At 42.9% G+C, this 12,528-nt stretch overlaps 1 protein-coding gene across 1 annotated transcript in view; it reads right to left on the bottom strand.

The window, feature by feature from the left end:
* Positions 1-12,528, bottom strand: part of dnah10 (dynein axonemal heavy chain 10) — an 81,694-nt gene extending 69,166 nt beyond the window's left edge. The window contains exons 1-11 of the mRNA XM_079567784.1: positions 12,411-12,528; positions 10,725-10,885; positions 10,028-10,258; positions 8,445-8,635; positions 8,078-8,276; positions 6,008-6,202; positions 4,551-4,721; positions 2,779-2,955; positions 1,756-1,926; positions 1,517-1,683; positions 755-906 (exon numbers count right to left, since the gene is read on the bottom strand). Of these exons, the coding sequence (XP_079423910.1) occupies positions 755-906; positions 1,517-1,683; positions 1,756-1,926; positions 2,779-2,955; positions 4,551-4,721; positions 6,008-6,202; positions 8,078-8,276; positions 8,445-8,635; positions 10,028-10,258; positions 10,725-10,885; positions 12,411-12,417 (1,822 nt within the window). The 5' untranslated portion in view covers positions 12,418-12,528. The remainder of the gene's footprint in view (positions 1-754; positions 907-1,516; positions 1,684-1,755; positions 1,927-2,778; positions 2,956-4,550; positions 4,722-6,007; positions 6,203-8,077; positions 8,277-8,444; positions 8,636-10,027; positions 10,259-10,724; positions 10,886-12,410) is intronic.

Raw genomic sequence — 12,528 nt, 5'->3', positions numbered from 1 at the left:
TTTTTTTTATTTTTGCCTTTTCCATCTGGAACAGAAGAAGCAGAACAGTGCATTCATTCAAAGCACAAACAATGTGAAAACTGTATTCATGAGTCAAGTACAGATTTGAAACATGTAACTGCACAGCTGGCATTGGTATACTTTCATTTTGTTGAGAATGTTTAAAAGAAAATACAGCTTAATAGCCAATGCTAACTGATACATGTAAACCAATTCTATAAAAACGCCTGCTCCTTTCCACCTGCACCAGTAATCAGATCCTACACTTCGACAATGGATACATTTAGTTTGAGATTTTTATTCAGGATTTAAGTGAGTACTGTAGTCCGAGTGTTGAGCGCAGCTGCAGGTTCCTTCCGCCCTGCTCTCTGGGAGTGGAGTAGGAGGGGGAGGAACTGCTCTGTGTGCAGCTTGGAGGAGGAGACAGAAAGTAATGATACCTGCTCAAACCAAAATATAGCTTCGATGCCACTTTTAGTATCGATTTAGTATCAGGGAATCGATTTTTTTGACAACCCGACTTTACTTAATTATTCCTGTGGGGAAATTTGTTCTCTGCATTAGACCCATCCTTCGATATCACTGGGGCAGCCGGTAAGGAGCAGCGTAGGACGTGCAGCTGTGTGTGTGTGTGTGTGTGTGTGTGTGTGTGTGTGTGTGTGTGTGTGTGTGTGTGTGTGTGTGTGTGTGTGTGTGTGTGTGTGTGTGTGTGTGTGTGTGTGTGTGTGTGTGTGTGTGTGTGTGTGGAGCATACCCAGGGACTTCCAGTTTAAAGTCTTGCAGCCGAAGTGCATCTCGTTCTTCACGTCCTTGATGTGTTTGGTTAACATGACCAACATGGGCTGACTTAGACTGTCCATCACTGCGTCGTGTCGGCTGGCCAGGCTCCGCAGCTCATCCACAAGCCTGCAAACAACAGCGGTGAGCAGACAGGGAGGGACTAGCAGGTGTGGGCAACATCAGGCCCAGGCACAGAATCCAGGCATCTGACCCTAACCCAGATGCCTGAGTTGTCGAGAGGTTGCATCGCAGCGTGAAGTGTCCCATTTTGGCTGGGAAACTACGGTATTTCACCCCATCTTGGAGCTTTGTTGTGGTGATGCTTTGAGCCAGTACTTACAACAATAAAAGAGTGTTTATTCCAAGTAGGGCTGAGCAATTAATGGAAATCGAAAAATTGTAGTTTTGGAGTTTGGATGAGACAATGGAAGATTTTAGTGTGTTAAGTGAAAGCGTCTGTCTTTTGTTTGAATAAAAGTTATGTCTAAGTTCATGAATCCGCTACATTTATTTATTTTTACTACGAAAAAATCGAATCGAAACATTGACCTGCTGCCTTTCCAAGTAAACGTTACCATGACGCTTGCAAGTGTTGCGACCTCCAAGAAGGTCCCGTAAAAACTGTCTGTTGTCAGATTCTGAGCTGCTCTTCATTCTTATCCACAGACTGTCCTGGCGCGGCATCAACACAACGTTATTGGAGGCTAACACTAAGAGAAGCGAGTGGTCACCTCACCCGATAAACTTGCCCTCCTGCAGAGCCATGGTACTGGCCAGCTCGGGGACGTCGTAGCCCATGGACACCAGCTCATTCGTCTCAGCCACGATCTGCCTGATCTCTGGGGCAAAGTTCACCGTGAAGTGGACACTCCTCCGCACACAGGCCCCGGAACCGTCCGCAACCTGAGAGAGGACGACAGTGATGCCATGTATCCAAGAAGCCACGTTCCATTCACACCTGTATTGGACGTTTACCCCGTGGGTCTTGGCCTCAGTGGCGGCGGTCATGTTCCGGCTGTGGGACTCGAGCAGGGGCTTCTTGAGCAGCAGAGGGAGGCTGCTCTCCGTCTCTTTGAACCAGCCCTTGTGCTTCTGTATTTGGTAGTCCCTCAGCTTCAGCCCCAGCTCCGAGTACTTCTCTTTGGCCTGAGACGACATCATCAAAACGGCAGATGATTGCCTTTGAGATTCTCCTTTTTGTATTTAATGAATTGCAGTAAAAACAGCCGTGCAATGTCTTTTTTTTTTTTTTTAACTGAATGCTTTTGAAAGACATTTAAGGGTTTCATTTGGAACCCCTTACCCCCAACTGTAACCAAAAACATTTTCTCCAGTTTGGCTTTACCCCAATTTAGAAGCTTCATGCCCCTGGGAGTTTACTGCCTATAGGCCAGGTCATTTGAAAGCTAAGACCTACAAAACTCACCTAAGCTTCTTCCTTGTTATGATTAAATTGATTTAGTTGCATTTTTTTGTCATGTTTTTGTTTCTTTTTGTTTGAGGGAAACAGCAACAAAATCTAACAAAAACAAGGAAAGGTCTTAGATTTCAAATGAGGCATTACCCTGGCCTATAGGCTGTAAACTCATCAATCAAGAAGCTTTAGGATTTGGGTCAAGCTTGGCTAAGACGGAGGTTAACAGGTGAATGGAGTTTAATGCCCCGTGGAAAACCCGGTTATAAGACTTTTGAATTTGGTGTCTATATGTGCTACACGGTCTTAAATAGCCCGAGAACATCCAATAATACAAAAAATCAGGTATGGGGCATTTAAAGTGGAGAAGCTAGCTAGAGTGTGAGAAATATTGTTTTGAGGAAAGTGGATTCAATGAAATAATGCAAACGTTATTGTGTAGATGAGACTATAGTAGTGTTTCCAGGTGAAAGGTTACTTGAGTTACTTGAACAGAGCACTTTGTGTCATATCAGACAGTAGCTAATACTTGACATTGGCACACTTATTGCTGATATGTTTCAGATAAATAAAAGGAAAGATACCAGCTGTCCCTGCTGGCAGTTCATCATGTCTGAGTCTTTGAGGAAGGACAGGATGGTCTTCTGGATGCGATCCATGAGGGAGCGAGCCCACCTGATGGAGCCCGCCACGGGAGGCTCCACCCGGAACAGCTCCGGCCTCTCCTTTCTCGACTCAAATATCTCATTTATATTCTCCACCTACAACAGAAAATACAGGCTCCTTTTAACATCCAAGAGTCACATGCATTTCAGAACATGGAGAGCTCTAATAAAGACAAGGTAGTCGGAGCTCTGATCAAAATAATTCTGGGTTTCAGAGTTGTTCTTTACAAGCACAGCACACCTCATTCGTTTGTGTGCATAACATAAGCTGACGGTAGCAACACAACCCGCACAGTCATTTCTGATTTCCAGACACTTCTCATTCTTTAGTTCAGCAGTTCATTAGTTCGAATCTCTTTAGGCCTAAATATTAATAGACAAAACACATTCGGGGCATCTCGTCATAGAAGGGGGCGTGGCTTCACCGAGGGGGAAAATAGAATCTTTTTTAGCCTTTTTATGGTGGAATATGAACGAATGTATCACACATAAATGAAGTCAAGGGTAAATCGGGCCCATATGGATATTTTCTCACAGCAGATTGTTCAGTAGAGGTGAAAAAACAGAAGTTGTAGCTAGCACTAGCTCACCGTTAGCATTAGCCTGATGCTAACATGAAGCTGTTAGCATTCTCCGTTATTTATGTATTTATGGGCTGTTGAACCACTTTGCTTCTCTCCCTGTCTTTGTATATATATTTAGTAGAAAACTATATTCATAATTCAGCATTTGTTAAGTTAAGTGAAGTTTTTGAATAATTAGAGAAAGTTTACATTTTTTCAAAGTAGTTTTCCCCCTTAACTGTTTTCAAACATGACCATATATGGGCGATTCCAGAGACGCCGTCTGTATCTATATGGTGCAAACTTTTGCTTATATTATCGGAACCAGAAGAAATAGACTTACCTTTGTTTTTGTTGTTGTTTTTTAGAATCTGCTGCTTTTTGTCTTTCAAAAAAAAGGCTAAGTCAGCCCGATGCCCCTCATGCAGCGCCCCCTGCAGTCATAGCTCAACACTGACAGAACATAGACATCTTAAATTTTTTTTTACCAAAAATATTGTTGGTGCGCATCGCCATTGTCCTTACAGAAACCCATATTAATCGACCTCTATTATACCTCTCTATATTTCTATGATTTGAAACCTTTACTATAATAATAAATGTTTAACTATAGGCTCTTTGAGAGATTTATTTTAAAAAAAAAGAAAATCAAATTAAATTACGTAAGACATGCTTCTCTGGCTCTAAAAACACTTCCAATCGTAAAATGTGCGGATTTAATCATATTCTTGTGCTGGACCAGAACTGTAAATGACTGTGTGGGCTGTGGAGCTACTGTTAGCTTGATTCTAACGTTGTGCACAATTAACAATCGAAATGTTTTTTTTGCCATAACCAGTAAGATAGCAATTAGTGTCAAGCCGAGCACACACAGATAATAGTGTCACGAAGAAATCAACTCCTCCAGGAAACATTTACCTTCAGCTTTAGCTTTGCCCTTCTATTACAGCCATCCAAATATAGAACATAAATCTCAAACTCTAAGACAAGTCAGAGTACCTACAGGAGCTGTGCATGTCGATGGTAGATTGAGGAAACCCCGGAGCACCAGAAAGTGCATGGCTTCAGGGACTTTTGTTCGAATGTCCAGAGGATCACACATGCCCTGGGGATGTTGAATGTGCGTACCTCTTTGCAGTACTGAGCCAGGATGTCGCTGAACTTGTGGAGCAGGTGGCTGTTGATGGCCTCTCTGGTTCTGATGTGCTTGAACTTCAGGAGCATGTCGAAGGCAGCACCCGAGGAGCGCAGCGTCTTGAAGGACTGGTCTATGAAGAGGATGGCTTCTGCTTCAATGTCCTGTGAGTTCCACCACAGACAGGCTGAGTGAGAGGACTTACCTGTCATCATTACTAAAACCACTCAGAAGAACAATGTGTTTTTCAATATTTACCATCAGTACATTTATTAGCATTTTTTTTGTGTGTTACACTGTTTTTTTAAGAGAGATTTTCATGTGTTGCTATTAAAATGTTAATTAATATATGATGAAGTACATTGAGACAAAGGGATTTTGTGATTTTGATGTGACACATAATGGTTAGCGATATTAATGGTAATCGCAATGTCTCAGTAAACACTTTTGGTCCTGCATTTTGTAGCGAGTGAAAGCTCTGTTATCTTGAAAAATAAACTCAATTCTCAACATTTGAAAGACAAATAAAATACTTTCTATTCCACTTCCTAGAAACGCCCCAAAGTAAGTAAAAAGTAAACTGTGTTTGGTTTTGCCCCATTTAAAACATGTATAACACTCCAGACCAGTAGGTGGTGCTATGCATTCATACTGTCACTGACTCACAACAACGAAGCAGGTTTCTGTTGCCGTACCGGAGGCAAAAATATTTTTCCTAGGATAGTTGGTAAACGGTGGACATTCATCATCCAGTCAGAGCCTAATTTAAGATTAGGCACCAGCCCACAATCCTTAAAGTTAGTGGCTCGGGCAGGGTCAGGGTTAAGCTGATTGGTTGATGTATGTGTGACGTTTCACTCTCATGACTTGTGACTGGTTGATCTACCAACTATCCTAGGAAAAATATACTTGCGTACCGGAGGGGAATTTGGGCGTCATCTTTATGTTTTTGAAGCTGCAGTTATTACTGAAAACACAGTCATGATTTAACTGAGTGACTTTTGGTTTGGAACAGCAGCAGCTCGGGCAGCATGACCACCACGCAGGGGGCAGCCATTACTTGGTTTCCAATAATGTTGATTTTTTACAGCAATATATTGCTCCTGTGATAACGCTGGGTTAGGTATATTCAAAGAAACCAGGCGGATTTTTGTAAGAAACATTTTTGAATTCTTGTATATTAATGAGAGCCGTTAGCATCAGAGCTAAAGACGCGGTTATGACTGTGTAGTGATTGGAAAATGCAAGTGAATTCTCCATTACTGCTGGTGAGCACCTCCAGACCAGTCTTTCTGGGGCAGGAATTGGCTGGTGAGGGGGTGTGATGAAGTCAGTGCACTAGCGTGACGAAGGAAAATATCAAGTCGTAGCCAATAAATATTTTGGCAAGCGTGCGACTAAACTGAAGAGCATGTCCAAAGCAGTCAAATGAATATATCACTTAGCTCACCTCCACAGTGGTGTGGAAGTCCTGCATGATGCTCCTCCAGTGAGCCATCCTGGAGATATTGAAGGGATCGAAGGTCACGTCCTGAATGGGCAGCACCAGTCTGTCCACGCGGCTCATCACCTCGTCGATGTGCGTGGCGTCTCGGATCACATTCTTTAGCTCTGGTCCAAATATGTTGTAGAACTCATCCAAAACCTGCAAGCAACAAGCAGAGAAGTAAGAAGAGAGGAAACACCACTGCAGGTTGGACTGAAAGGAAAGGACTGACAACCGTATGGATGATTCAAGGAAGTGCTGATAACCCGTTCTTTTATTATTCTTTATGTCAACAAATGTGTATAAGGTTCTTCTAGAAAAATACTTGGTAACACAAAAGTTTGTTAAAACACCTGACAAGTTTCAACGGAGTAGAAATTGCTGGAGCTTTAAAAGAAATGGCCCTAAAACAGACTTTTTATCTAGTAGTGGAATACAATCGGTTTGGTCCTTTATTGTGATGTTAAAGCAGACATTTGTAATAAACCTCTGCGCAACACCCATATACGTAATTATAAATCCTTTCTTATTGATGAACGAGCAGCTTACTGTGACCAGTTTTGCTTCCTGAAAGTTGAGAAATGTGCTTGAACTCATGAACTCATCCCAGACGGTGAAAAGCTGGGATTTTAGAAACATTACGAACATAAATAATTCAGGTATAGGTATTATATAGTGTCGAAAAGGTTCTCCACAGAGGTGGTCCGTGACACTAAAATCCTCAAGAGTGCACGAGTTAAAAGATCTGCAAAAGGTGTACAGTAACAAGACTATGTTACTCACTCAATTTGGACCAAAATGATGCATTGAACTTTTGAACCTGTTTGAAAGTGAGCTTAAACTGTGCGATTCTGAGGGGATGACGACGCTAATACTGTATAAATCGCATGACTATTTTTAGGTTGGGCCAAATTTCAGCATCACCATGTGTCTCTCTGGTGTAGTGGACTGGATGGTACGAGCCAGGAGAAGCCAAACACTGGATGGACAGAGCACGGAGGTGAGAGAGGGAAATGCACCACTGATAACTTCCTGAACATATCGCCGTACACATGAAAGTCAGCAAAGGTTTAGAGGATACTGACTGTAATATAAGCTTGGCTACTTATCATTTGTTACTGAAGCTAGCCCTGCCAACAGTTTATTGAACACTTGAGTGTTAAAACACGCCTGTGATAGAGGATGGTAGGACGGACCGAGCCTGTATCCACAGAACAGCCCCACTCTGGTCACATCCCCCGTACACTGTGAGCAAGCTACCAAAATGGCTCAGTGAAAGGCCAGTTTGAGGAGGGATCCTGCTCTGCCTCTCTATGGCCAGGAGAGCCCAGGTGGAGCAAACCTTCAGCTGTTTTTTTGAGATTTTTCTTTGAGGTTGCATTGGTGAGATTCTCCTCTGTAGCGATGGGTGATGCCACATTTTTCTGAGACGATACCAATACTTTTGGTGTCATTTTTGTCTATATTGATATTGATTCTGGTCATTTTATATGGGTGAATGTATTTCAATCAATGTAATTTTTTAGAACTAGGTATTCTATATATTATTAATATGTCAATTAAAATGGTATTACTTTATCTGGTTAATTAAACAATGTCAACACTCCGACGGACAACTGTGAGGGCCTCCTTCATAATCGTTTTGTCTTGATTATGCTTTTTTGTGTAGTAACCAAAGTTGAATTTGGATTGCTTTGCACTCAAAAGGACGCCCGTGCCCACTTAATAGGCATGGGCGTGCCTATAACTCCCCCTGGGTCACATAAAGAGACACATGTTTCCTTGGTCAGCAGTGGCATGTGTCGTTTGGGTCGGTAAAACAGCCCATGCTTCTCCTGCGTGTCCAAAATGGTCTTGATTGTCTACTGCAACTGGGGTGTAGTCGCGTCCTCCTGCATCCCACATTACCTCCTTCAAATGTGAGTGGAGTTACTTAACCCCCCACACTATGCATTAAGTTAAGTTATACTTTATTATGCGACTGCACTAAACTGACATATAACTGGTGTAGTGTCCTCAGCTTTAGAGCGATACCTGGAGCACGGTGTGCAGGTCATGGCACACGGAGGCCATGTGGTCGGTCCTCTCAAACAGCCTCTTGCGATCGAACTCCCAGCGCCGCACTCTGCCCAGCTCCTCAATCTCTGCCCGGACCTCGAAGTAAGAAAGCCTCCACTGCTCCAGCACCTGCCTCGCATTGGACATCAGGGACAAGGAGCCCTCCCTGCTCTGCCTGTGCAGTCACACAAGAGCATCAGTTAGGGAGAGGGGCCATGGTCCATGTGGGGAGAGGAGCCACGAAATGTACTCAAGCAACATTAAGCTACAGTGTCGGGTGATATCTCTGAGTACAATCTAATATTTCCAAAGTTCCCCTGTGGTTGTGAGAGTAGGCACGCACGTGAAGAGCCGGTCCACGTGCACGGTCTGGTTCACGCGCTCACACAGCTGCCAGGCGATGCGCTCCATCAGAGGCACCATGCGCTCGCTGGTGTTGTAGTGGCAGGAGATGATCCAGATAGTGCCCAGGCTCTTCATGAGGTCAGGCAGGGTCTCCAGCGCCAAGGCCAGGCTCTTCCCAGTGGTCAGGTCCTGCATCACAAAGGAATATGCAGTATCTGACCGTACAGCTGTTCCCACACCAGTACACTTTATGAATTTGTGGACTAATACACAATACTTTGGTTTTAAGTTTGTGGATGAAATATTTTGAAGTATTCTAATGTGATGATCTACTCCAAAAATGATGATGATGTTGCAGTGGGATTTTTTTTATATTTGCTATGTATTTGAGCAGAAGAAAAAGTTTTGGTCAAACAGGAAAAGAAAATGATTTCAGACCCTCCCAGAATCAGCTGCTCTTTCCTCCCCATTTCAGTGAATCTCCACTCTCTTATGTTATCAACATGTCTGTTATTGATGTGAACATAAATAAATCACAAATAATAATAGAGTCATCGGATTTTATGCCGATACCAAGTATTTTACAGGTATCAACATTGTATATTGTGCTGAAAACTGTATGTGAACTGTAATCTTTTATTTCATAAACAGTATAGAGCAGCGTTTCTCAAACAGATTTTTGTTTAGAACTCCAGTAATTTATGTATTGGTAAACCCAATAATAAACACAGTCCAAATTTGACCTGACACTTTTTTTTGTTTTTTACAGTAAAGTCACTTAACACTTAACTCATTCACTCACATTCACTGTCCAAAATGATCTGCCAAACTGGAGGAACACGAGAGTGAAAGGGAGCAGGGGTGGGGACAGCGTCACAGATGGACACCGAATTTTTGGACCTGGTGGGCGCCGGGCCAGGTTGGATCAGCACTCATTTTAGGATTATTTTTCCTCTTGCCGTACTGATAATAAAGTGATGTGAATAAACTGCTGTCCTCTGTTTTGCCAAAGGGAAGAGCACAGACCTCTGGAGCACACATGCCATACAAATGTATCTCCTATTATTCCATAGTTGTAAGAGAAAACAGCGGCTAATGCTGATCAGTAGCATTAGCCCCGTTTTTTTTTATTTTGCTCCTCAAAAAATCTAAATTACAGTTCAACGTTCAGCCATGACGAGCAGCACACATATTCAGCTTCAGACCACAAAAATATAAAATATTCAGTAAATACTTGTGGTCAAATTTACACTTTTGTGGACGGTAATATGTTTATCAGCAGAGTTTAGTGATTAATGTTTCGATTGATCCCGAGGCGTTAGGGCAGGACTAAACTCCTCTTCTAAGGACTGGTCCGTAAGACCAGACCTGAGAAAGGCCAAACATCTTCCATTATACCTAGTTCAAATCACCAACTCTGATATTGGCAGTGGCTCAGGATCATCATAAGCTTCCATTTAATATGGACCCAAAATGTAACCCAAAATGACACACTTCTCTGTATATGTGGATACATTTGAACCTACCACACGCCCCACATATCCTGAACATCCCTGACCCCAGGAGCTGAAGATGTCTGACCATAAAGTGCCTCTCCAGCGTGCTGATGAAGCTAAGGTTTTCCTCCGCCTCCACACGGTACTTGTGCAGCTCGGCCAGCGTGGCCTGCAGGGTGTGGAAGGTGACTCTGTTGGAGCGCTCCATCACCTTCAGGACCCTCCCCACAACGGGCTGCTTCAGCTCCTCACTCAGGGCACTCAAGATGAACGCCCGCTCCTGCCAAAAAGCAATCTCCGCCAACGGCCCGGGAGCCTGGCAACATGGGAGACACCAAAGAGCAAGTTACAGTCAAGGTTAAGGTCATTTATTAACAAAAAGGTGAGGACCAAACCCCTTTTATTGAATGTGTGGGGGACGCCCTGAATGTTCCCAATCCTAATGTTTACATTTTAGTTTCTGAAGGAAGAGCATGTGTTGAAACACATTTTTACATTTCTGCTACAACAAACACAAATCTCAAGGCGATTGCATGTAATAACCATTTAATGTTGCATTTATTTCTAAACCTATGCCTCCATACAATTAAGCTCTTTTAATTCAACTTGAATGCAAAGCGATGATTTTAGTGAGTCCCTGAACGCCCTTTTTTTTACTGGGGTGACACAGTGGGGCCAAAGTCTTAAAGCTTAAATGCCTGCATTGTGTTATAAGTACAGTGTTGCAATAATGACTTGTGTCACAACAATACCTTAAAATGACAGACACAGACAGAGCTGACCTGTGGTGTCTTGTTCTGCTGCTCCTCGATGACCACAGTGATCTGTGTTTGCCAGTTCATCAGACACTGGTCCAGGTCGTCCAGTAGCTCAGTCTGCCCCAGCAGAGTCTCAATGTCCAATTCCAGATCCACCTCAGGCACGTGCAGCTTACGGATCTCATCTGTACAACACATGCACACAAAACTACACTGTTCATTTTGAAAACAGGGCTACAGCTGGACAAACCAGGATCTAGGAAAAAAGGACTAAACCAGGGCAAAGCCCATGACCAAACAATGACTGCAAGATATGAGAAAAAAAAATGCAATGTTTGCTGTCTGTTATGTGACTATTCCACAGCTATTCCATTTTGCCAGCCCATTATGGCTGCATTCCCACATTGTATCGCAGATGCGCTACCTTTGAAAGAGCAAATTAACCATCTCCACCTCAGCGCAGCACCAACACACCCAGGGTTCTTGTCAGCACAACTGAGTGTAGGGGCCTACGCTGCGTTTCAACCAACGAAGGAGGGATTATCTGTTGTTTTTCCTTTTTGAATCAATACCATCATAATAATACCTGATTTAAAAAAAATGTCTGTTATTCAACTTAAAGTGTGAAACTGATATGACAGACTCATTACATGCAAAGTGAGATATGAATAGCCTTGTTATCATTTTGATTATTACGGCTCAGCTTATAAAAACCTCAAATCAAAAATCTCAGAAAATGTGAATATTTTGAAAATGGTCTGTAAGCTATAATCATCAAAATTATAACAAAGGCTTGACATATGTCACTTTGCATGTCCTGAGTCTACATCATATATTCATGTCACAGTTTACTTGAATTACAGAAGTAAATGAACTTTTGCACGAGCTTCTCCTGCACTCGTGCCTGAGGTACTTCAGCCTGCCTCTACGCTGTGAAAAAGATCCTGGCGAGAAGCCTGACACCCCTCACCTGCCCCCGCACCATGTCAACACAAGCAGTTAGCGGCTAACTCAGTCACAGAGAAGCATTACGACAGACTTTTGCAAAAGATCATGAACTGACAAACATCTGCTCTGATGCAGCTGAAATCCTCATGAAATGTCCGTTGGTTAAATAATATCTACAGGAGGCGTCAGGTGAAGAGGTGTTCATGGGTTGCGGGAAATAAGCACTCTGCACTGTAAATATAGGGCAGCTGAAAACTACATGGCGGTAACTATGGCAACTGTCTTTATGCAGATTTCTAGTCTTAGTTTGTTGCTAATTTCTCTGTAATGCCTGGGCCAATTCACATGAAACAAGAACTGTCCAAAAGTTCAAAGTCCTCTCTTTCAGCTCATATGAACTATGGCCTATTCATTTCCTCATAAAGGCGTCCAAAAGTGGAGACAATATTCAAAAACATGTATGTGATGTTGGTCAGTAGAAAGCTTTGTGAATCCCGTCACTGTCCAGGGTTCTGACGCTTCCTGACGGAAAAATAAAATCAGGAGTGTGTTCAATGAGGGCAGCTTTAAACTAGGTTAAAATGGAACAAAATCAGAACAATCATGAGTACAGCTGAACACACTGTTATTTTAGATTAAGGCTGTGTTGGCAAACATGTATACATCTCCTCAGAGTTTTTGTGATGTGTTCTGACTTTTAATGACACCTAATATGGCGATAACTTATATACTTATATTGTGCAGCCCTAACGCAAGACAAACCTTGCATCTGGAGTTGTTGGTGTGAGGCGGTGTTGACCAGACCCAAGAACTTGTGGAGATGCTGCAGCGGCTCATCGCGCTCCAGGAGCTCCTCATGGATCTTCTGCTCAGTCACTTC

The sequence above is a fragment of the Gobius niger genome (assembly GCF_951799975.1).
Source record: "Gobius niger genome assembly, chromosome: 12".
In the NCBI taxonomy this organism is placed as follows: Eukaryota; Metazoa; Chordata; class Actinopteri; order Gobiiformes; family Gobiidae; genus Gobius; species Gobius niger.
The sequence above is the reverse complement of the archived record's forward strand: the minus strand, read 5'-3'. Positions and strand labels throughout refer to the sequence as shown.